The following is a 26,833-nucleotide window of genomic DNA, read 5'->3' on the forward strand; positions in this document are numbered from 1 at the left end:
CCAAGGTTTGGCAAATCTTACCCAAATCTGGATAAAGATTCTGAGTTAGGTATTTTTCTTTAAGCACCTCACTGATTAAATTATTGTGATATCAACTGTCGAGTGTTCCACAATACTTATAGTATATGCATTTCAAGTTACTGTGGATTCGTTTATTTTCGTGGGTACCAATTTTCATGGATAAAGAAAAACTTGATGTTTGTGGATATTTAATTTCGAGGTTTTGCCGAGGTCTGCATACAAGCCTATGGAAAATGTGACATTCGTTTAACATTTAAATTCGTGGTTAACTTGTTACCACGAAATCCACGAGCATTGGTATCCAGCTAATAATAATGAATCCACAGTAGTCAATTTAAATCTTTACCTAAAATTCAATAAGACAAGACAAAATTTTTATTTTCTTTTTAATTTTCATATACAAGTTGTGTTCTTTTATTTTAGAGAATGGCTTTCCTTACCTACAAGTGGTTCAGAACTAACAAAATTGAGACTGATGGGGAAGAGTCATCCTTCTATGAAAATGGCGTATAAGTCCATAAGAATAAGTCGAGCACCAAACAGAGCGTTTATTCTTCTCCTAGGTGAAACAGGTAGCGGTAAAAGTTCAACTATTAATTATCTATTGAACGCAGATATTGCCCCAATTAATAAGTCAGAATCACAGCGTCATTCAACAGTGGAATACGTGTTAACTATGAAGTCAGAAGAATGGAGAATACCAGATCTTACTATGTCTATCATAGACACACCAGGCCTCTTCGACACTGGCGGTTTCGATCAAGATGTAAGAAATTTAGCTTCAATTCAATCATTCTGTAACAAACATCCATATCTGAGTAATAATTATCCAAACCTTGTTTTCGTGGTCCAGAAAATTACAGAAAATAGGATGATGGGTTCAGATTCGAGATTTTCGAATTTACTTCGTGCTCTTTCTAAGATAAAAGTTGTTGACAAAAGCAATCATAATCTTATTGTCATACTCACCTTTGCTGCAATGCTGCCAAGAAAGAAAGCAAAATGGGAAGCAATGGTTCGTGATCAAATGAACATAATCAGTTCAGTGGTTATGTCACATTTTGGAATGACTCCTAAAATTGTAGTTCAGGAAAACTTACCGGAAGATTATGGTTTACCAGAGGATGGCGATTGGCACATACTTCCAAACGGAGAAAGACAACCATTGCAACTATTCCTATCATGTAAAGAACTTTTAAACTTAGTGCAGGATGAACTCTGTCATGAGGCTTTATCGGTATATTTTAGACCGGGCGAGAAGAGTCTCCCTAAAAGTGGTCTCGTAGTATCACCAGACAATGTTGAAAGTAGCATGATACGCAAATTTCAAGGGGCATTGCTAGACCCCTTAATACCAACTGATGATTCAGAAGTAGTCACTCTTTTAAAAGCGTACAAAGTCGATAAGAATATTGAAACCGTCAATAAAGAGATTCAGAAGCTAATTCTTCGCTTACGTGGTTTGAATATAAATGATGTTCGTGAGCTTCAGTCCTTGTCAATGAATCAGCTTAAAGTACGTTTTGATAACATTCCAATTACAGGCGTCATGGACAAAATTTTAGAAGATGTGTTTGGTATGCAATATGAAAGCATACCATCACTAGACTGTCCAGTTGGCAAAGGTTTTAACATTTTCAGTGATCGTGAGACAGTCAAATCTCCCATAAAGTTAGACAGAGATTCAACTGGAATGCTTGGGCTACCTGGCAACGTAACCATACGGAAATGTAATTTCTTTGATATAAATTGTAAAGCAGTTGAAAATTATACGCATTACATCCAAGAGAGACTGAAAGATTTAAACCTAAATCTGTGCGGGAATTTGAATGTTGCCATGTTTAGAATGCAGTTACGTGGAGGGTACAATAAGAAAGGCAGCACAAATTACGAATCATCACACTCATTATCGGAAATAACATTTGCAGTAGAGCAGAGGTTGTATAAAGTAACTATGGAAGAAGAAAAGATTGAAGTCGTAGAAGAATTTGTCATAGACGTCAAAAATCTTCCAGACAAATGCGAAGAAAAGAATGCTGACAATGTAGAGAAGTGGAATATGTTTTTTGAAAAATGGGGACACTATGTTATCACTGGGATGTATCTTGGGGGTTCTGTGTCAGGCGCAATACAAGTTAAAGACCAAAAAAACATTTCTAAAGAGGAAAATTGTCAAAATGTTCTCACAAAATTGGTCGCACACTTATCTTCTCTGCAAGGCAAATCGGACTTTGATTATAACAGTAGCTCTCTTTTTGACTCCACAAAAGCAGCTTCTATGAAGTCTTTATCGATTCAATGGATTGGTGGTTCTTATGTTCCAAAGGCACTTACACTTGAAAACGTTGATGTTGTTGAATGGGATAGGTGGCAAGAGACTGTAGAATTTGCACCATCATCTTTAACCACACATTTAACTTTATGTCCTGTGTACCTTATTGCTGAGCGTGTAAGCAAGGAAAAGAGCCTTGAAATCAAAAAGGCCTTCGAATCAGAAGTATTTTTGAAAAGACCCCCCAATAATCTTGCCTACGACATCCTACAAGTTTACAAGAGAGCATTCATGGGATCGTTATTTATAAGTACACAGATGTTCACTAGTCGCAATGATGTTGCACAATCCAATCCAAATGGTGGTTGTTTCCATGAATCCGCAACAGTTCTTCTATCAGATAAGACCAGTAAACAAATGAAGGACATTGCTGTTGGAGACAAAATCATAACATTAAATAAAAATTTGGAGGCATCAAATGATGCCATAATAACATGGATACATAAAGTACCAAAGGGAAAATACGCATTTTTACAAATAGTTCATGATTACGGCAGTCTTACCATTTCTAAGGAGCATATTGTTTACGTTGGAACGAAGTGTACCCCTCTATTAGCATCAGAAGTTTGCTGTGGAGATATCATAAAAGTGGTTACACAGCAAAATGGCGAACTTTTACAGTGCGTGTCAACTGTCCAGTCTGTACGAGATGTAACAATGACAGGGTTGTATGCACCATTAACCAAGAGTGGTACCCTTGTCGTAGATGGCGTTGCAGTTAGCTGTTACTGCAAGATGAAATGTGTCAGCATGTTTGGAAAACAGATTATGACTTCACAGTCATTAGCCCATTTGGGTTTCCTGCCGTTGCGAATTGCATATACGCTCGGCTTCAACGTTCATGACAAAATGCTGGACACTTCTACTGGAATTCATAAATATGCTAAATGGCTAATGGAAAAGACAGTTCATTTATTTTAATCAATTAAGGTATGTACACACCATGTATAAGCAGATAACCATGTTACAAAATCGAGAGATGTTTAGTGCATTTACTTAGTCATGAGTTGCAGCAGCTTATCGTGACTTAGGATTTCTACAAATTCTTTACCAAAAAGTGAAAAGGTGTTTGAATGAATATCTTTCGTCAAACGTCTTTTTTAAGCGCAATAAATACATAATATATTAACAATTCACAAGAATGAGCAAAAGTATTGGCATGATCTTATTTATTATGGTTAATCAAAATTGTTATGTATTTGTTGCGCGACAGTATTGATTGATAGTTTAAATGCAAGGGATTTGAAACGTAGATTTTTACCTTTTATGGGGCTAAATCTGTAAACAATGCAATAAAGCACACACCTTTCATACAGGTATTATGTAAAATCAATCTGATTATATCTGAATGGTCCGAGGATAGCTGATTGTGTTCCGCAAGGACATTAACTATAACAAATTTGAAGAGGCTGTACGGCGGTTCCACATTCTCTTGCTGCAACTCTGCTTTTCTTAAATATTCAAAACACTCTACTTAACCATAACAAATATGGTCTAAGCCATGGCATTACTTACTTAAATCACGACATCAAGCTTTGCCAAGAAGTCATATTGATATTTTCAAAATAAAAGATATATCATCGTTATGAAAATGGGATGTAAACTTCTATAGATAAATCTGATACGAATACGTTACAAAACACATAAAACAAGCACGAAACAGAACGGCTTTGTAATTATCATATATAATATTTATGTAAGTTGCACAATTGTCCGTATTTGAATACAATGCGCACTAAGAATACAGTGATTATTATTGAAAATCATATTAAAGTGCGGTATACTACTGGTGTCGTTACATTGGTATTTTAAAATGATAAATTTATATTGGTTTTATTAAGTAGTTTCATGGCAAATATAGTGTATATACTTTCATTGGGAATGCTAAATAGAATATAATACATGATGCTATTCATAATTCTGCTTTATTAGACAAAGGTAGAGAAAAGCTGTATATTGTTTGTCTTTTTCAGTTGGTAGATCAATTCATGGTACGACTTTCGCATTTCACATCCGAGAATTTACAAACTCATCAAAGTTTTCCCGACTATATTTTTTATATTATATATGTGACTGTCTTAGTGATTGTTATTGACAGGAAGAAAGATAACATGATTGTTCATAATTGCCTTTGAGTAAGGGAATAATCCTATCAGACAATACATTTAGATGTCTTTAGATCATTTGTCGTACGTAGGGTTGCTGTGTGATTTGCAGATATCCTATTTCTCATTGTATTCATGACTGATTAATAATTTCATTTTGGAATACGTATTTGTAATTGGTAATCCGAGAAATAACAAAACTGATATTTGTTTACTTAATGCAGGTTACCTTAAGAAGTTAATCGTTACACCGCGACGATAGCCTGTAAAATTGTTCCAGCATAGGTCATTTGTTACCTTTTAACATAAAATTATTGAGCACAACTAGTCACACCGCTTGTTTCTTATATAGTTTATCGCGTATACTATTGTCATATAATCCGAAATAGCTTTATATTGCCAAGATCAAGCTGAACTTCGATGGTGCTTCATACCGTTATAGGCAAGCAAAGAACAATAGCCTAACGTGTGCGGTTTTGGTAACGATTAAGTGCGATGGTGAAATTGTGGTTTGTATCTTGTTGATAATTAAATATCATTGGTTAAAAGCGGTCGTGTGGAGACCGTGTATATTTAATATGAGGCTAGTAGGCGTGGTTTCATTGTAAGAAGTTGTGTTACGTCCCTTTATAATAAACAACACGGCGTTGAGGATAACAATCAAATTTTTCGACCGGACAACAGATTAAGAAATTCATGGTGAACAATTGGAAGAAATGCAGAAAACACATTAAAAGCAAGCAAGTTGTCATTATGGTATATGATTGAAGTATTTTCTTTATATTGAAGAATTGAACCATTTGTAAGACCACTAGTCTAAAAACCACATGTTACGACAGTCGTCAAAATATATATATAGTGTACTAGTGACCTAATTCTCATTACAATAATAATTGAGATACTAGTTTTGGGTTTTTATTAATTTTACTTTAAACACTTATAAATTAGTTTTTTCTCATACACCTTTAATTTGGTAACTTTTTTGTTCTGGTTATTTCAAATAGAATTAATTAGGAAAACTTGTTATTTTAGACGTTTGCAGAGTAAAAAATGTGCATACATATTTTTTCGTTGCATGTGAATGCTATTCACAGTTTTATTGTAACATAATACTAGTCTAGTTATGAAAATAAATTTCATTAATCTTTATGTTTTGATTTTGAAATGTTTGATAGCTATTTATTTTTTTCATATTTAGTCCATCTGTAACTACTTAACTTACACTTCCGTCAACATTATACTAATAAATCTTTCTTATTAAACTCTTCGTTGTTTTCGTACAAATAAAATGAGCAACTTATACAAATAAGAAATGAATAGAGATGCAGTAAACTCATGATCTTTTGATTTATTTATGATTATTACTTTCCAAAAATTGCCAACCACGTGAGCAATCTTCGTCGAGTGCTCCCATTAATGAATAACCTGCATATATATTTTCCTGAAAGACATTTGTTTGATATCAATAAAAATATTTTATCAATAACGTTTGATTTTATCAGGTTTTATGGACTTTCTCTTTTTGAATCTATGGTTCGGTATATATATGTTGTTATACTTTTTAATGCACTGCCTTTGATGTCTTATAGTCAAATCATATACAAATGTGACGAGCATTCAGAATTGAATATCCAAAAACAAAGTGTTTTAGATAATTCCTCCTTTACATAGATGTCTGATTCCGTTCGATTCGTTAAATACCAATTCCTCAGAGCAATTGGTACTATGCGGAACGGAACGGAACGGAATAATAAATTAAAAAAGTGTAAATGAGGTTTAACTTGATTAGTTTTTCTAATCACCGTCGGTACGACTGGAGGAAGGCCTCTCATTTTCAATATTTCTTATGGAAGGAGAAAGACTTTTTGTCAAAAATGCATTTGTGTTAAATTCATAATTATTACTCAGGTCGAGAATACTATCTATAAAAAAAAATAATCATGTACCTTCTTTTACATAGATGTCTGATTACGTTCGATTCCGCTACAGACCAATTCCTCAGAGCAATTATTACTTTTCGGAACGGAACAGAACGGAATAATAAGTTACAAAACTTAAAATCAGAATCAATGTTTCAAATCAGCTTCGGAAAGTACGAAGGGAGGTCTGTCATCTTAGATATTCTTATGAATGAAAGGAGTAAGACTTTTTTCTCTGAAATTTGTCAGACTCATGATAATTTATCAGAACATGAATGCACATCTACAGGATATTCCCTATGTTATACATTATTATACGACCGCAAAAATTGAAAAAAAATTGGTCGTTTATTGGTATCACGTTGGCGTCGTCGTCTGCGTCGTCGTCGTCGTCGTCCGAATACTTTTAGTTTTCGCACTCTAACTTTAGTAAAAGTGAATAAAAATCTATGAAATTTTAACACAAGGTTTATGACCACAAAAGGAAGGTTGGGATTGATTTTGGGAGTTGAGGTCCCAATATTTTAGGAATTAAGGGCCAAAAAGGGCCCAAATAAGCATTTTCTTGGTTTTCGCACTATAACTTTAGTTTAAGTAAATAGAAATCTATGAAATTTTGACACAAGGTTTATGACCACAAAAGGAAGGTTGGGATTGATTTTGGGAGTTTTGGTTCTAACAGTTTAGGAATTAGGGGCCAAAAAAGGGCCCAAATAAGCATTATTCTTCGTTTTCGCACAATAACTTTAGTTTAAGTTAATAGAAATCAATGAAATTTAAGGATGTCTGCTGCTCTAATTTAAAATAACAAGGATTTCATGTGGTTGCTTAAAATGAAAACAACTTTGATATTTAAACAAAATAAAGTAATAAAATCATTAGTCTCGTGTGTAGTTTTCAAAATACGAGACATTTAGAAAATGGCGGGAAAAGGGTTTTCTTCAGAATTTACTATTTGTTAACATTGGAATTGTTTTTTACCCTTTAAACCAAGAAAAAATAACAAGGATTTCATGCCGCCGGATCACTAAATCTGAAATGATCTATTGAACAGATTTATGAAGACAAAAGTGGGGTGTCGTGTAAAAAAAAATTTAATACATTTGGATGGATAAAACCTGAGAAAATCGAAAATATGACAAGAATTCAAAAACATGACCAGCAGACATCCTTAAACACAAGGTTTATGACTACAAAAGGAAGGTTGGTATTGATTTTAGGAGTTGAGGTCTAAACAGTTTAGGAATAAAGGGCCAAAAAGGGGCTCAAAAAGGCATTTTTCTTGGTTTTCGCACCATAACTTTGGTATAAGTATATAGAAATCTATGAAATTTGAACACAAGGTTTATGACCATAAAAGGAAGGTTTCGATAGATTTGGGAGTTTTGGCCCTAAGGAATTAGGGGCCCAAAGGGTCCAAAATTAAACTTTGTTTGATTTCATCAAAAATTGAATAATTGGGGTTATTTGATTTGCCGAATCTAACTGTGTATGTAGATTCTTAATTTTTGGCCCCTTTTCAAATTGGTCTATATTAAGGTCCAAAGGGTCCAAAATTAAACTTAGTTTGATTTTAACAAAAATTGAATCCTTGGGGTTCTTTGATATGCTGAATCTAAAAATGTACTTAGATTTTTGATTATTGGCCCAGATTTCAAGTTGGTCAAAATTAGGGTCCAAAACTAAACTTTGTTTGATTTCATCAAAAATTGAATAATTGGGGGTTCTTTGATATGCCAAATCTAACTGTGTATGTAGATTCTTAATTTTTGGTCCCGTTTTCAAATTGGTCTACATTAAAGTCCAAAGGGTCCAAAATTAAACTTAGTTTGATTTTAACAAAAATTGAATTCTTGGTCTTCTTTGATATGCTGAATCTAAACATGTACTTAGATTTTTGATTATGGGCCCAGTTTTCAAGTTGGTCCAAATCAGAATCCAAAATTATTATATTAAGTATTGTGCAATAGCAAGAAATTTTCAATTGCACAGTACTCAGCAATAGCAAGAAATCTTCAATTGCACAGTATTGCGCAATAGCAAGAAATCCTCAATTGCACAGTATACGTATTGCGCAATAGCAAGAAATATCTAATTGCACAATATTGTGCAATAGCAAGAAATTTCAATTGGAGTTATCTTTCTTTGTCCAGAATAATAGTTGAATCAACTTAAATCATTGTTTTATACAATATACAATGTATATTCACTTTTACTACCAACTGATAAATTAAAACAATCTTAACCATTCAGTGATAACAAGCACTTTTTTTACATTTTAATATTTTATGATGTATTTAAATGAGTAGTTATTGTTGCAAACTCCATTAGAAATTTGAATTGAGATTAAATTTTTCTCATTTCAGATTTCATAAATAAAAAGAAAATTTCTTCAAACATTTTTTGAGAGGATTAATATTCAACAGCATAGTGAATTGCTCAAAGCCAAAACAAAAATTTTAAGTTCATTAGACCACATTCATTCTGTGTCAGAAACCTATGCTGTGTCAACTATTTAATCACAATCCCAATTTAGAGCTGAATCCAGCTTGAATGTTGTGTCCATATTTGCCCCAACCATTTAGGGTTCAACCTCTGCGGTCGTATAAAGCTGCGCCCTGCGGAGCATCTGGTTACACATTTAAAATGTGAAGATGAAATGTAGTATCTGTATATTGAAAACCGTAAACACAGTATTTAAAGTTTGTTTTGTTTTAAAGATTTGAAAGTTTGAGAGATGTCCCTATGGATGGATACCTCAAATAAAATTCCTTTCAGTTTCGTTTCGATCCGTAAAGTACCAATAGCCACTACAACAACAGGAAACTACAAAGACGCAACAACCTGACCAAGGAGCAGAAAAGGCCAAAGGCCACCAATACGTCTTCAGCGCAACGAGAAAATCCCACGCCCGGAGGTGGTTTCAACTTGCCATAAATCAATAATATATACTAGCTCAGGGAAATTGACGCCACACTTATTTTTGAAGCATACCATAGATCAAAATTCTTTAAAAAAAATCCAGACTAACAAAAACTAGAGTTCGACTTTCACATCATGTTATTTTCTACTATTGTTGAACTCTAACTAATACAGCTGTAATTTTCTAAACTGGTGTTCTTAGTTTTGGTTTCAATTTCATCACAGCGTTGACCACTTTTACGTTTTATGTTTCTATCCCGTCACAAGAATAATTAGATGGACATTACTGTAGAAACACTAATTTTCGTGGAATTAAATATTCATGGTTTTGTCTCTACATGTTTATATGATATACAACAAGCAATACTTTAAATATCAAAAGGCTGAATTTGCAATGTTCAATGCAAAAAAATAAATCAGCAGAGTAACTACACAAAAGAACGACATAAATTAAGACTTGAAAATCTGAAATCTGTCGCAGAGGCCGAGCTTTCTGTTACAATTCAAAGAACAACGGGTAAATATTCCGACATCAGCATTTGAGCATTACGTACAAGCAACAAGATATGATAATGAGCGGGAACATGATAATCCCGGAAATCTTAACGAACAGGGACAGTATTATAAAATATTTCTACAAAACATCAACATGAGATGATTACATTCGTGATATTCAGGGAAAACGGTACTATTTATTCTGCCATAGGCGACAATATTAACATTTTCTGAATTTACCACTTTTTATGATAAAAACCTGGATAAAACAGATATATGTGGTGTTAGTACTTTATTATTCTGTTTTAAAAATTAAAGCCAAATAGTATCATGACCAACTTCCAACGGAGTTTGTTTATGTTATTCATGCCCACCGTCATTTTGCACCAAATTTGATTTAATGGAAGTGTATTCGAATAATTCTCTAGAAAATATTTAAATAGGTTTCAAAATTTATATTGTAAATATGCACACTGCAGTTATTTATAGATAAATAAAAAATATATTGTACCCTTACATCCAATCACAGCGCTACTAATTTGACTTCCGTCACCTGCCATGGGTACACAAAAGGTCAACCTAATGCTGGGAAAATGTAATGCCTCGTTCACACGGACATTTAATTCGAATTCAATTCGAATCGAATGCGAATCGAATTCGCTAATCGCGGTCACACACACACTTCTTTTTTAATTCGAATTGATTCGGATTGGCTAATTCGAATTATCTAATTCGCATTAGAAATACACTTTTGCGAATACGAATTCAAAGTTAACGTCGTTTGGACAGTAAAGCGAATTTGACGCGCAATATAATTCGAATTAGAATTGACGTTAACTAGTATGACCCGACAATTGTTCGTTTAAAGTTCACATTTAGGATTTTGTATATTTTTATAATATTAGCTTTTTATTATTATTCCGAGTCCTTATTGCGTTTTAATAATTTGTTAGTTTATTGTATTTTACGCTTTTCAAAAGTTACTTGTATTTTACACTTAACTATAATCCTTTCATTCAGATTAATTATCAAAGATTTATATCCGTCTTTAAGATAAAAGGTTCTGTAACAAAGAACATAGATAATTTGACACTAAGTGATAACTGCCGAAAGCCATTCTTGACAAACTTATACGAAGCATGTTTTTAATCCGTAATCCCCGCTTTCGGCAAAACGCGAATTAATATTATTTAATAAAAAGATATTTGATTGGTTCATCTTCTTCTTTCAGTACAGAGTCGGACTCTTCTTGAGTGTATAAATGACTCTTGCGCGCTCTCGTCACTTAATAAAAACTATTTACAGGAAAATTATTTACAAATAAAACTATGTACATCTGGGCTTAAAGGAGATCTAGGTGTGTAAAGCTCCTGTCAAGGCCTCTGGCAGGATGGTAAGGCTGGCCTTGAACTCTTCTAGTGTAGCTGCTGTTGTGGCTTTTTCCGGTAGAGTGTTCCATTCCCTGGTTGATCTTGGGAAGAAGGAGTACCTGTATTGGTCTTTTAGAGTGCGCTGTTGGTTTATGCGGTGGCCTCCTCTGGTCCTTGAATCTCCGGGTTTGTAATAATAAGAGGGGTCAATATCCACCAATCAATTGCGGATCTTGTATGCCATGGTGAGTCGGTCTTTGCAGCGGCGATCTTTAAGAGGCTCCCATTTTAGTCTCTCCATTAAGGAGCTGACACAACCTGGGGATACGTCTTGTTATTCATTGTACACGAACCTAGCTGCCCTTCTCTGTACTTGTTCTAGGTCTTTTTAAAGGTTATGTTGGTAAGGGTCCCATACAGTGGAGGCGTATTCCAGGGTTGGTCTGACCATGGTGATGTAGGCGTTCATTTTCTTTTCCGTATGTGAATCAGTCTTTTGAATTTGTTTTTTATATTTGTTTGTATGTTGTTACAGAGTGATGTTTTAATATTTGAAATATATGGATGTGAAATAAATATGTAAATTTTCCAGCGACTTGGACTTTATCTCAACTACTGCTAGTTTCCCCCAGAAACTATCTAATATGAAAGAGGTGACCAACAACCTGGTCATATTAGTACGTAAAACGTTTCGAATGCGAATTAAACTAATTCGAATTAGTTAATGCGAATCGAATTCGAATTACGTGTGAACTCAGCATAATAGTACCGTTTTCCCTTCAAGGGCAACCATATATAACATTTATCAGCCTACAAATCTGGGGCTGTGGTGTAACATTATACATATAAGAACAAATATATGAACTTTTTTAAGAATGTGTTATAATACTAGTCACTGATAACAATGCCTTTTCAACATGAACAAAATAGATGTTTTGCGGTTAAATTCAACTCAGGAAACAAGAAACACATTTAAAAGCACTGCTGAAAAAAAGACATGGGGAAGGTTTGGGAACCCTACTAACATCATTTAACACAACTACATTATGTATGTATGTGAGGCCTGTGTGACAGTGGAAAAAGCAGCTTCGTTTATTATTTTTGACTTTAATTTAAAATTCTCAATTTTGATATTTAAGACTTTAATTCTCTGTGTTTTATAATTCATTTTATTTTATAATTTCGTTTCTATTTACATTTCATATCCAGGACTTAAAATCAACATGCTTTGATATGCAATTTAATTCTAAGTTTGGACATTGAGTGACATGTTTCAATCTGTTAGCTAATTAGTGACATTTTACCTTATTCATAATGTATGTTCTTAATTGTCTTAATCAGATTATCATTTAATATTTATTCTTCAAGTCTGAAAATAGTTTAATCTTTGTCAGTGAACAATATTACTCAAATTAACTGTTATTTGTTATGTCTATACTTGTTATTTCAATTGTGTATACATACTTGTTTATAATTTCTATAAGCAAGATTTGGACTCAGGACTTTACACTGAACACAGTCCATCTGTAATAAAAGTATTAGTATTCCATGCTGATTTATTGGTTTATTCATCGCTAGTTCCAAAGTCTCAGTAGTTAGTTTTCACCAGAGTTTCAGAGTTCAGAGTTCTCATTGCTATTCACAGCAATCGTTCGTTGTGTGATCAGGCACATCACACAGTTTCAGTAACAAGAGGCCATTCAGTCAGGCTCTTGTTACACATCCTAACAAGTCACCCAGTTTCCCCGGTGACACCTGTCCCAAGTCAGGAGCATGTAATTCAGTGGTGGTCGTTTGTTGATGCGTTACAAATTTGTTTTTCGTTCATTTTTTGTACATAAATAAGGCCTATTACATTATCGTACGGTGACCTAAGTTGTTAGTTACTGTGTCATTTGTTCTCTTGAGGAGAGTTGTCTTTATTGGCAATCATACCACATCTTCTTTTTTTATTTTTACTCTTATTTAGAAGGATAACAAAATTCACCAAGTATCTTATCAAATTTGAAATATCAAAGTTTATAACTTTACAAGAGATTTTGGCGCTAATGCGATCGCGGAATTGGAATAACCATGTAGAAAGATTGCTAATACAAATGATTCGGAAAATGCGTAACAAAAAATATGAGAATGATTAGTGAAACGATATGGTAAATAGTAATCAAAGGTACCAGACTTATTCAGTAATTCAGTGGTTGTCGTTTGTTTATGTGTTACATATTTGTTTTTCGTTCATTTTTTTTTATATAAATAAGGCCGTTAGTTTTCTCGTTTGAATTGTTTTACATTGTCATATCGGGGCCTTTAATAGCTGACTTTGCGTTATGGGCTTTGCTTATTGTTGAAGGCCGTACGGTTACCTATAGTTGTCTGTGTCATGTTGGTCTCTTCTGGACAGTTGCCTCATTGGCAATCATACCACATCTTCTTTTTTATATTATAATTTAATACGCCAGATGAGGGTTTCGTCTGCATAAGACTCATCACTGAGGCTCGGATCAAAATAGTTAGAAAGCCAAAAAAGTACAAAGTTGGAAGCATTGATGACCAAAAATTCCAAAAAGTTGAGCCAAATTCGGCTGAGGTTATCTATATCTGTATCTAAGGAAATTGATAGAGAACAGCATAAAAAATTCGATCCGCATTATGCAACCCTTCTGTCAGACGTTGACAACATTCTAAGGATTTCAGTATCATTCAGGGATACGTATAAAAAAAGGTAAAACCACTTATTCAGAACTTCATATCAGCAAAAAACTTCTCGAAACATATAACACCGGACCAGACACATAATTTCAACTACACAAAACTCATTCTTTGTATGTAAACTTGTTCGAATGAACTCTTTGGACCCTATCTCGTCGTGGTGCGGAGAAGAAAGACAAAACATGCCTCATTAGCCCAAGCGAGTAAAATAAAATTAATGAAGAAAAGTCAGGTTTTGAAACTATTCTTGTTGATTGTGAAGATGTATAGAATATACAATTATTAAAGTAACAGATCGGCCGCTACACCTGGATTTTTTTTTACAGTGTTTATAGCTAAGGTCAGAGAATAGAATATACACCGTCTTCTAGTTCTTTCGTCCGGAACACGCATGAACAAAGTTACTTTCTTCTGTCAATTATCTTCTGGTTATACAATTGGGCACCACAAAACTTTATTTGCCGACTCTTATAAAATACAAACAGAATTTAGACACAAAAAGCAAACTGGCTGTAACTAAAATGTACCGTCATTTCAAAGAGCTTTTGCAAACTATGTTCCTCAAAGAGACAAAGCAGCTTTTATTCTGATGCTGGTTGACAGAGATTCATATGAATTGTACCGATCGACATAAGTTGCTAATTCGTAATCAGTCACATAAATAAGTTGATAGTCGTTCCTAAGTTAGCAATCTTATATGCAAAGCTTAGATAAAAATAAGTTACATATTTACTCAAGTTAAGAAATATCCAAAACAAAGAGTCATCAATAAAAGCAATTGCTACATATATAATTCAACTATCGTTCAAAATTCAACTATCGTTTCACGTGATCCAAATGCGAAACTCGCCTGAATTTCACGTGAAAATGAATGACGTTTTTGCACGTGAAATAAATTAAATAAATAAAATAACATCTAATTTTCAAATATAAGAAACACCAGGTGTGGAAAACACGTTTCGTCACATCTGGTGGAAGATATGAAAGAGGGGCGAAAGATACAAGAGGGACAGTCAAATCTGACATAAATCGAAAAAAAACTGACAACGCCATGGCTAAAAATGAAAAAGATAAACATGACTAAGCGACACGAACCCCACCAAAAACTAAGGGTGATCTCAGGTGTTTAAAATTACACTAGAAATTTGCAAAATTTGTATTGTGGTTCGGTTTTTCAACTTTCAACAACATGAAAGGAAAACAATTATATGTTCACAGTTATTTTTTAACCATAAACAGCTCAAAATACAATGTAATAATTTACTAAGAAATACCTAAGCTAAAAACTCTTACCAATAAATGAGATTATCTATTAAAGATTAAAAGACAATCTATTGTCTGTTTTTTTCGCACACGAAGTAATCCTTTCCGGATTTTATCTTTCATTAGTATCAACCAAAAATAAGCATACGAATTTCCATTCTTATTTGATGGGTGGATGATGAATGCCACATGTGTAAAAAGCATTAAAAAAAATGGAACAATTCTTAATATAACAAAAAGGAAAGCAGGTATTTCTAGATGATGATAGGCGTAGGTTCATACGACAACAAATGGAAGTTTTTAACGACCTTGACTGGCTATGCAGTCCTTGCACGGTCGGTTCATACGACCTTAGTTGAAACTCCTTTTATATGGATAAGTTACAAAGTCTCAGCTCTGAGATTTTCTTTTCTCTCGAGAATATGCATACTATTTAAATTGATACATGCACGCCGTATTTAAATAGCTCATCCGAGCTCACCCATGAGCATGAATGTTAGGCCCGGTGTTTCTGCCGTGTTTGGGGAAAAAATCCCTTAGTCCGGCTTCATCAGTGGTCTTTGAATAACATATTAGTTGATCATGATTTATTTTTTGTGAGATCAGTATCATATTGTGTTGTGAAAGGTTGAGCAGACTATACCAACTTATGCTTTGATAATAGTTCTTGTAAATTTGTATGTCTTTTATAACCTATAACAGGCTGGTAATTAAATATGTTCATACAATTAGGGTTTAATGAAATAAAATTCCAGTGTTTTGTAATTATTTTTTTTTAGTTTTTGTATAGATGGGTTGAATTTTGTTAACATAACTAGTGGTTGTTCCCGTTTCGTCGGGCGTTGTATAAGCAGGTTTTCCCTTTCTATATTTTGTGTTTGATTAAAATTTCGTTGATTTCAGATATTTTATATCCTCGTTTGAGGAGACGTGTTTTAAAAGCTTCTAACTGTTTTTTATACGCCCGTCAAAATTTTGACGGGACGTATTATGGTATACAAATGTCCGGTGTCCGTCCGTCTGTCTGTCCGTCCGTCCGTCTATCTGTCCGGCGTAAACATGTAACACCGTAACGACTTATCCAAATTTCATGAAACTTAACATAGTTGTTTCTTATGATGATTAAAACTTTTTGAGTTACGGCACTTTGTAACTAAAACAGGGGTGTGTTTTTTTCACATGTCGCACCGTATCTCAAAAACGATTCTTTATTATGGCTTAAAACTTTAAACACTTCTTAGTTATATTAATCTTAATATCTGTATACTTTTTGGTGATGATTTAAAATATTATTTTTGAGTTATTGAATATTTTGTAAAAAAGGGGGAGGGTTTTTTTTACATGTCGCACCATATCTCATAAACGATTTATGATTATTGCTTAAAACTTTACACATGTCTTTGTTATATTAATATGAAGATCTGTATACTTTTTGGTGATGATTCAAAATTTCATTTTTGAGTTATTGAGTATTTTGTAAAAAAGGGGGAGGTTTTTTTTTTACATGTTGTGCTGTATCTCAAAAACAATTTATGATTATTGCTTAAAACTTTACACACTTCTTTTTTATATTAATCTAAAGATCTGTATACTTTTTGGTGATGATTCAAAACTTTATTTTGGAGTTATTGAGTATTTTGTTAAACAGGGGAGGTTTTTTTTACATGTCGCGCCGTATCTCAAAAATAATTTATGATTATTGCTTAAAACTTTACACACTTCTTTGTTATATTAATCTAAAGATCTGTATACTTTTTGGTTTTGATTCAAAATTTTATTTTAGTGATATTTAGTTTTTTGTAAAAAAAAACAGGGTTGGGGGTTTCACATGTCCCGCCGTGTCTCAAAAACAATATATGGTTATTGCTTAAAACTTTCTCAGAAACTATTTATGATTATTGCATAAAACTTTCACACAAGACGTCGGGCGTATCATGCGCTCATAACGCAGCTGTTTATTAAGTTCAGTTCTGCTACTGGTGTTTCTGATGTATCTCAATACTTCACCCTTGATAAATCCTTTGAAAACACTTTTCGGATTTGAGCTGTATCTGTGTAGATATTGAAATGTTTCAGTTGGTTTGATATAGGTTTTAATTTCTAGTATGCCTTCGTTAAAGAATCTTTTCCTTTGTATATGACAGTGTCCAAGAATATTGTTTCATTACGGGGAAATTCGTAGGTGAACTTCAAGTGCGGGTGTGTAGTATTAGCTATTGTAAATAGTTCGTGTATTTTTTCTATAGGTCCGGAATATATAATCCAGCCATCATTCCTAAATCTGGAAGTCATTATCATTTTGTTTCTGTGCTGAAAGCGTTGTAAAACGTTTTCAAGAATGACAAACATTGTAATGTCTGCCAATTCAGCAGATGCCGATCCGCCCATAGGCACGCCCAAGGTTTGACGGTAAAGTTTATTGTTGAAAATAAATTCATTGTTTTCTAGAACAAGCCTTAATAGGCGAAGTATAATGTCCTTTGGTGGAACTCTGATTTCATACTTGTCGCACTATAAAACCAATGGCTAAAGAGGAACTAATTTTTATTCAGTGCCTAGTTACAATCTGGACTGTCTGAGAAAGACAGTCCTTTTATTCATCTACCAACGTGACTTAAATTTAGAAAGAATGTTGTTTGTTTCTACCTTTGACAGGTACTTACTTTTAGAAAGCCAAAAGCGATATATAAATATGTTATAAACAGTGGTCATTACTTTTGCTTTCATAGCTAAGCATTGAAGTTCATTTAATACAAAGCAATAGAATGTCAATTAACTGACCACTACACGATGACCACCTGCCAAAAGTATAGGTTTACCTTAAAGCCAAAACATGTACATACTAAGTCACGTTGTAAAACAATAATATATACTATTATAAACTTTACAAATTATATTTAATAATTTCAATTCTTTCGATCGCTGCATAGTGTTACATACCCCCCAATGTTCTAGAAATATAGCATAAATTTCTTTGCTACAAATACAACACTACAGGATCGAAAGATACCCAAAATAAAGAATCAATACACAAAACCTGAAATAAAACATAAATATATATATTGCATAAAACAATCAATTGATACATTTTTACATAATTGTTCAATTTATTGTCAAAAGTTCTATGCTATCATTCTCCATCTACCATTTTCGTCTACCATTTCTCCGTCCACCATTTCTCCGTTCACGATTTTTTTTCGTCCACCATACTCCGTCCACGATTTTTCCGTCCACCATACCTCCGACATCCATTACTCCGATATCCTTACTCCGTTACTCCGACATCCTTAACTCCGACATCCTTATTCCAATATCCATACTCCGACATCCTTAACTCCGACATCCTTATTCCGATATCCATACTCCGACATCCTTAACTCCGACATCCTTATTCCGATATCCATACTCCGACATCCTTACTCCAACATCCGTTTCTCCGATATCCATACTCCGACATCCTTACTCCATCATCCATAACTCCGTCATTTGTATATACAATGTATAAAGAACAGTTAATTGTCATGTTTGTATATATATATGAATAAATAAAAAGTTATTTGTGATCGTATAGTGTTTTAAAACATTGATCGTTATAATCGAATAGTACTTCAGTATTTACACGTTGTGTGTTATGTTATTATTTCAATTTATATTCGCACTGTTTGTTCTGCTAATTTTAGCAGTGGATATAAATTATTAGCCACTTCTTCTTTTGAGTTGTCTAACATTGGTGCAGAGGGAACATCTCTGGAGGTGTTAACATCACCCTCGGTCTTAGCCGACACCAGTTTACTCACTCTGTCATACTTGGGGGCGACATTTTGCATCTTGCAACCACTTCCTCGTTTGACTGAACAAGGTAACTTTTTTCTATATTTACATAATATGAAAATGACTATACCTAACAAAAGAGAAACTACTAGATAAATTACGTTATACACCCAATTTGGAAAACTTGAATCTTCTTGTATGGTTTGTAAATTTTTCAATTGGTAAATCAGATTATCCATTGGGATTTCTTTAATATTTTTCAACTCTTTTGGTAACTCAGTCAAGTTAAACTTCGGTAAGGAGTCATGGAAAGGCTTCCAAAGTTTTCGCATTGTTAAATTATAATTTTGAATAACTTTCGTAAATGGATCATCCTCAAGAGTATATGAAGATTGTCTACTATAAAACGGCAAAAGCGTAAGATAGTCATTAGTCGCGGTACATGTCTCATTTAACGCTAAAATATTCAAAGGAGGGTTAATTATTTTAGTAAACGTTGACTTTTGCTTATATTTTTCACAAACAATGGCAAAACGTAAGGGGGTGTTAGTGGTTACTAACCATGAACCTGACGATATATAACTTGCCATTGGAAGAACTGAGTTTGGTTCTACTACAACACGACAATATTTATCAATATCATTTCGTTTCTTCAGGAACAAAGAAGTTATACAATTTTTACTTAAATTAATAGGATAAACAGGACTTAAAATCTTACAAAATTTTGTGAAAGTGTTTGTGCATGATTGTATTTCTTGCTGTTTAAGCAATACATATTTTGACCTTTCTGCATTAACTGCAAAGTATTCTACATCCAAATCGTATTTTGCAACCATACCTATACTTGTATGATTCTTTTGCATGGGCATTGGTAAATTAAATGCCTGATAAATTTCAAATTTATTATTTGAATCGAGAAGAGGAATTGAAATGACGACTAATATTCTACTGTCATACAGGATAGTGGAACATGTCAAGAACCTATAAAAGAACCACAGGTTTTCTTTCGGATCGTTAGTCAATTCTAAATATTTTGGAAGTTTATCTTTTATTTCAATAAGAAGACGTTGTAAATTATTTGGTGTTATCGTACTTGGTGAAAGATGGCCCAACGAAAGCATGCTCAACTGATCTTTTATATGTTCTAAATAGAAAAATCCTCTTTGGATTAATTGTTTTAAATCCCCAGTTATTAAATCTAATTGAATATATATTTGCAAAAAGTTTTCCAAATCTATTATTTGTTTTTCAATAGCCTCAGTAATATTGACCAAACGGATGTCTAAATCTTGCAACCCCCTTGATAATTTATTAATGGCGTCTCTATTTTGAGATACCTCTAGCCTAGTTACGTTTAAAATTGATAAATTCTCAGTCAAAATGTGTGAAATTTTCTTTTGATTTTGTGCTAATGTACGAACGTTGCCCTTAATTAAATTAATATCATCTTCTGTCAATGTACCAAACAAAAAACTCATTGCGCTACCTATAAACGGCAAAACAGAACGTTTGTGTTGATGTAAAGTTTTGAAATCGTCGAATGTATCAGTTATCGAACGATGCATGTCCATTAACAGATTAAATTCTTGTTCCAAATTTGCAAAAGTGTTATAAAAATGTTCCTTTCCAGATTGTTCATAACGTCTCAAAACAGTTTGTGCTAATGCGGAGGATTTTACCATGTCATGGGATATTCTGTTCAAAAATCCTTCAAAAGGTTTTAAATCAATTATGAAGGTTACCAACCATTTAGACCTCGTGGTGGTAACGGTATTTATTTTGTCAAATACAATATTGTCAGATATGAAAGCCAGCTCGCCAAAACCAAAAAGAAGTGTTAGAATGATAAGTCCAGCCGTCCGTCCCATGTTGAGGCATCGTCTTGTATTTTCTTTGCTAGAATGTCATGCAAAAATCGATGTAACCTTTCAACTTTGCCATTGGACCCTGGTGAATAAAATGATGTAGTCACATGGCTTATATTAAGTTCTTGTAAAGTTTCGCGAACCATATAACTTGTGTTTTCACCCCCATTATCTGTCAATATTTGTAATGGAAAACTATGTTTTGGAATGATTTCTTCTAATAATAAATGAACTACATTTTCAGCGCACTTATCAGGAACAGCAAAACATTCTGGGTATCCGCTATAAAGGTCAATAAAACTTATGATATATTTATTTCCCGACAATGACCTTGGGTATGGACCGGACAAGTCAATTGCAATTTTTGCAAATGGAAATGGTGGTATATCAGTTTCCTGGAGTTTTGGTTTCGCATGATAGGAGCTCCGTTTTTGACACGTTATACAAGAGTTTACATATTCATGGAGTTCTTTGTATAATTTTGGCCAAAAATATTTACCCTTAATAGCGTCATACGTTTTGTCAACACCCAAATGATCTTGATCGTGATATTGTTTCACTACTTCGTCTCTTAATTGTAAAGGGACATACAACCTTAACACAGGTTCAGTATCTGCTTTTGAGATATAATACATTATTTCATCTATCAGTATATACTTATTTTTAACTGATTTCGAGGCTTTGCCATTTTTCATTTGACTAATTATCAAAGCTAATTCTTTGTCGAGTGATTGCTCATGTTTCATGTCGTAACCCGAAACCACAAAATCTTTAAGTGTCAAAGTATCTGACTCTTTGTAACTACAACTTGCAAATTTCTTTGGGTTAATTTCGTTAGAATTAATGGTGTTAATTTCGTAAGCCTTGTCACTAATGTCTATTTCAATGTCTTCGTCGTCTGTCTTTTTATTGTCTGATTTATTAACTTCTACCCGGTTAGGTCTTCTAGAGAGAGTCCGCGATAGTGTTTTCTGTCCCAGCCAACCATTCAATTTTACAGTTATACCCTGTTATGCCTAATGCCCATAGTTGAATCTTTTTATTCTGCATAGGGGATTCTAAAATATACTTTAATGGTTTGTGATCGGTCTTAATAGTAAATTCTGCGTTATGCAGATAATGGTCTAATTTTTGAAGTGCATAATGAATGCTAAACGCTTCTTTTTCGATAGTTGACCAACGCGTCTGTGTGTCACTTAATTTGTGTGACAAGAAATAGATTGGTTTTTCATTTTTAACCCCATACAAAACTTCCTCATTATCGTTACACGGTTGAGTCAAACAAGCACCGATTGTGTCGTCTGAGGCGTCCGTGTAAAGCGTGTACCGCTTTGTCAAATCTGGGTATGCTAACAACGGAATAACTGTCAAACTATCTTTAAGGTATTCAAAAGCTCTTTGACATTCGTCTGTCCAGTTAAACTTTGCATATTTTTTCGTCAGTTCAACCAAAGGGATCGATATTTTCGAGAAATTTGGGACGAATCGACGATAATAACTAAGCATACCGATAAAACTTCTGACCTCTTTGACATTAATTGGTGCAGGCAATGATCTTATCGTTTCTACCTTTTCCGTATCCGGTTTAATCCCATTTCCGGTTATTTTGAAACCTAAAGGTGTAATACCACCATTGATTTTTCCCTATTAGTCTTTGTTAAATTGGTACTTTTAAAAAAAATGTACAGAATTTACCTTTATTTCAACCAAAGAAATACTTTGCATGAATAAAGTTTAATCCTTTCCAGTGCTACAGTGAAAATTTCACACTACATTTCATTGCATATAAGAAAGTAACCTGCACCGGAAGTAAACAATCACATTTTTACCAGGTTATTTACTGGTTACCTGCTTTGGCAACTATGTAACCTTAACTTTCCAAAATATTTTATAAGACCATCAAATAAAAAAAGAATGATGCTTTCAGACACCCAACATACATGTTTATGACTCAGAAAAATTTAAGTGCATTGAAATGCAGGGTTAATTTTCTACAACTGTCAAATTCAAGGGAATATTTTTTTAGACCTACTTTCGTATGCAACCGGATGTGGCGTATCATGATTTGGTGGTATTACACCTAAATAATTTGTTTCATTTTTCAAAAATTGGCATTTCTTTAATTTTAACTTAAGCCCGTATTTTCTCAAGCGATCGAATACTTGTTGAATGTGGGAAAGGTGTTCGTCTAAAGTACTTGAATATATTAGAATGTCATCAATGTACGCTACCGCGAAAGGTAACCCTTCGAGAACGATTTCCATTAATCGAGAAAAAACTGCTGGAGAATTTTGAAGACCAAATGGCATTACATTATACTCGTAAAGACCTCTAAAGCAACCGAATGCCGTTTTCTCACGGTCCTTATCGGACATCAACACCTGCCAAAATCCCGATTTCATATCGAGCGATGTCATGTATTTGGCTTTATCTAATAAAGCAAGAATGTCATCGATTACTGGTAGAGGATAGCTCATACTTTTTGTAATATTGTTCAATTTTCTAAAGTCTGTGCAAAAGCGATTAGAGTTATCTTTCTTTTTTACTATGACTATCGGTGAGCACCAACTACTTTTTGACCTTCTAATTATACCGGCTTCCAACATTTCATCAATTGCCTTATTAACAATGGACCTTTTATGCAACGGTGTACGATAAGGTTTTAATTTAATTGGCTCATGGTTTCCTGTTTCTATTTCCATTTTAACTGTTTCAGTATGCCCCAATTCGGAGTCTTTCAAAGCAAAGACATCCCTATTTTTCCTTAACAATGTGTCTATTGTTTCCTTGTGTTCAGGGGGCACATTTACTTCTGTTTCTACTTCCTTTTCTATATGACCATTTTTAATCTCTTTTTCAAAACTGACTAAATTTTCTTCAAGAATTGAACCTATCCTAGCAATTGCTGTTCCTCGTTTCAATTTAAAAGTTTTGTTGGTACTATTTACCAAATGAACTGGTATTTTGTATAAAGATTGAATTTTTGCTACCGCATTTCCGACCATTAAACCTGGTTCTGAACTTAAACTTCCCTTATCCAAAGAGGAAATTTCATATAATCTTGAATTTGATAATTCCGTTCCCTTTTTCAATTTCGTCAAACATATATTTGAAGTTTGAGGTTTCAAAACAATTTTCTTTGATAATCTCAAAATTGTTGAAATATGAATATCTTCTTCTAAGTTAGCATATATATTTCATACCCTTAACATTCATAAATCGTAATAAAGCCTTACCCCATTTTTAACAAGCCAGTCACGACCAAGTATTAAATTTCTGTTCATGTCCGAAACCACATAAAATAATTGTGACATTTTTGTACTCTTTATATAAAAGTCTATTTCTATGCATCCTAAAACGTTAAGTGAATTTCCGTTTACAGATTGGAGTTGAACTGTCTTTTTGTTTAATTTTGGTAAATCAGCCAAAGATTTATAAACATTTAAATGCATTAAAGACACTTCCGCTCCAGAATCAACTAATGATCTAATTTTTTTTCTATTAATATTAATGATGCAACTATTTGGATTTCCTGCCAAATTTATTGTATAAATTTTTGTCGTTACTGGTTTATTAATTCTCTCTTTGTCGGCTCCAAAACAAAGAGAGTGTCCTAGTTTCCCTGATAGTGTGATTGATTGGGTCGAGAATAACAGTTTCTTTGAATATGTCCGGACTTCCCACAATTCCAACAAACTATTTCTTTTCTTGGTTTGTCTGTTTGATAAACAGGCCTACGTACCCTTATCTTTGTCATTTTGATCGTAAGCATTGACTTGACGCGGCATTTTCCTAGCCCTACAATCCTTAGATTGGTGCCCAATTTTGTTACAATTATAACACCTACGTGCGGGTCGGAAGTGGTCAACTTCCATAGGTTCTTGTCTGTCCGGATACCCCGTTTTGTCAGTAGTTAATTTTCCCCTCCTTAAATCAAACTTTTTTCTTAAGTTTTGTTCTGTCATAGCTATTGTTACTGCACGTTGCAGTGTGTCAGGGTTTTCGCGCATAATTTTCATCTTAAGCGTATCCTGAGATAATCCATTTATGAAAAAATTGATCAATTGCGACTGAATTATCGCTTGAGTCCCATCTTGACCCCTGAACGCTTCTTCTGCCAAAGTTAGTAAACGTTCAGCAAAAACCTGAACATTTTCTGTCGGTTTTTGTTTCAGTTTATTTAATATTTCGAAAGCATGCTGAGAGTCGGTCACTTCAGCAAATCTTGAGCTTAGTTCTTCTTTTAACTGAGGCCAAGTTCCCCTGGGGTTGTCCCTTAGCCATCTATGAATGAAATCGCTTACCGAGCTTGTACTTGACTGGTAAGCTACTAATTTAGTATCGTTTTGTTCTAAGTTTGTCAACATAGCATATTTCTCAATTGATTTCATCCAATTTTTGAATTCAGCTTGATCGCCCGAAAATGTTGGAATAATTTGATTTACCCCTTGAGCCCCTAACTTTATTGATAAGCCTTGTAATTGATGTGAACAATTTTGAAATGCTACCCCAAATTGTTGTCCCTCTTGCTCAGCCATGGTGAGAAAGTGACGGTTTTTAAAATGCAAAAATTTGTCTTACCTTTTCTGACAAGAGTAAAGATCCTGGTCACGGCACCAAAACAACCCTATATGTCGCACTATAAAACCAATGGCTAAAGAGGAACTAATTTTTATTCAGTGCCTAGTTACAATCTGGACTGTCTGAGAAAGACAGTCCTTTTATACATCTACCAACGTGACTTAAATTTAGAAAGAATGTTGTTTGTTTCTACCTTTGACAGGTACTTACTTTTAGAAAGCCAAAAGCGATATATAAATATGTTATAAACAGTGGTCATTACTTTTGCTTTCATAGCTAAGCATTGAGGTTCATTTAATACAAAGCAATAAAATGTCAATTAACTGACCACTACACGATGACCACCTGCCAAAAGTATAGGTTTACCTTAAAGCCAAAACATGTACATACTAAGTCACGTTGTAAAACAATAATATATACTATTATAAACTTTACAAATTATATTTAATAATTTCAATTCTTTCGATCGCTGCATAGTGTTACATACTCGCTTGGATCAATATTGGTCAGTGCCGCGTTAGTGGCTTCTAGTAGTTCATTAAATGTAAAGCAAGTGTTCATGTTTTGCATCGAATGTTACTAGATAGCAGTCTCTTTGGGGTTTTATATTTTCAATCGAATTAATAAAACTTGACGTGTCTTTCATATATGTATATTGTTTTTTAACAAGTGGAACAAGAAAATAATCGACATAGTGCCCAATATTGTATAGGGGCGTACCACACAGTGATACAATTGGTCTGCCCGGAATTAAATTTTCTCATCTAGCTGTTTCATTTCTTTCCATTTCTGAAAGTATATTTTGGGATAGTTTATGTATTTAAGAGCCAGTCTGCCATAAAACCATGCAAAATCTCATATTTCGTCCAAATTGGTAGTTACAACTTGGCAACATTATATATATTTCCAAAATCTTTGGGTATTTAGGAGTTAAGATGAAAATTTTTTTTTTGTTAATTTACACTATTTCCCATTTAACAGCCTAATTTGCATATTTGGGAATTATTTAAAAAAAATGCAAAAAAAATCACCATATTTAGGTACTTTTTAAAGGTCTGGATAATTGATATATCTCTTAAATATAACATTATTTTGTTATATTTTGCAAAGAACATCATTAAATTACCAAAAAAAATGCATGTTGAGATTTTTTTATGTTTTGGCAGGTTGCCAGAGAGGTTCGTGCAACAGATGTATTAGATAACTTGCATATAATACATGTACTCAGTAGGAGTTTTCTCTCAAGATCATATATTTTTTTTTTAACTTTTATTCTTTTTTTAAAGGTGCATATCAGTTCTAAGACACAAAAAAAATTTGAGCCTGGCAAATAACGGGAAGTTAGTAAAAAATGCACCCCAAATATCTATAAAATGCACTAATTCTAATAGTTTTTGCCCCTTAATATTTTAACTAAAACTGATCAAAGTAGACTTATATTGATTTATTTTATGCAGAAAAATTATTTCTGTCTAAATATCAT

The 26,833-nt window shown here is 33.5% G+C and overlaps 1 protein-coding gene across 1 annotated transcript in view; it reads left to right on the plus strand.

The window, feature by feature from the left end:
- The window catches only part of LOC143081100 (uncharacterized), a 30,807-nt gene extending 26,344 nt beyond the window's left edge, over positions 1–4,463 (plus strand). Inside the window, exons 4-5 of the mRNA XM_076257336.1 lie at positions 445–2,800; positions 4,452–4,463. Of these exons, the coding sequence (XP_076113451.1) occupies positions 445–2,800; positions 4,452–4,463 (2,368 nt within the window). The remainder of the gene's footprint in view (positions 1–444; positions 2,801–4,451) is intronic.
- The last annotated feature ends 22,370 nt before the right edge of the window (positions 4,464–26,833 follow it).

Source organism: Mytilus galloprovincialis, chromosome 6, assembly GCF_965363235.1.
Source record: "Mytilus galloprovincialis chromosome 6, xbMytGall1.hap1.1, whole genome shotgun sequence".
Classification (NCBI taxonomy): Eukaryota; Metazoa; Mollusca; class Bivalvia; order Mytilida; family Mytilidae; genus Mytilus; species Mytilus galloprovincialis.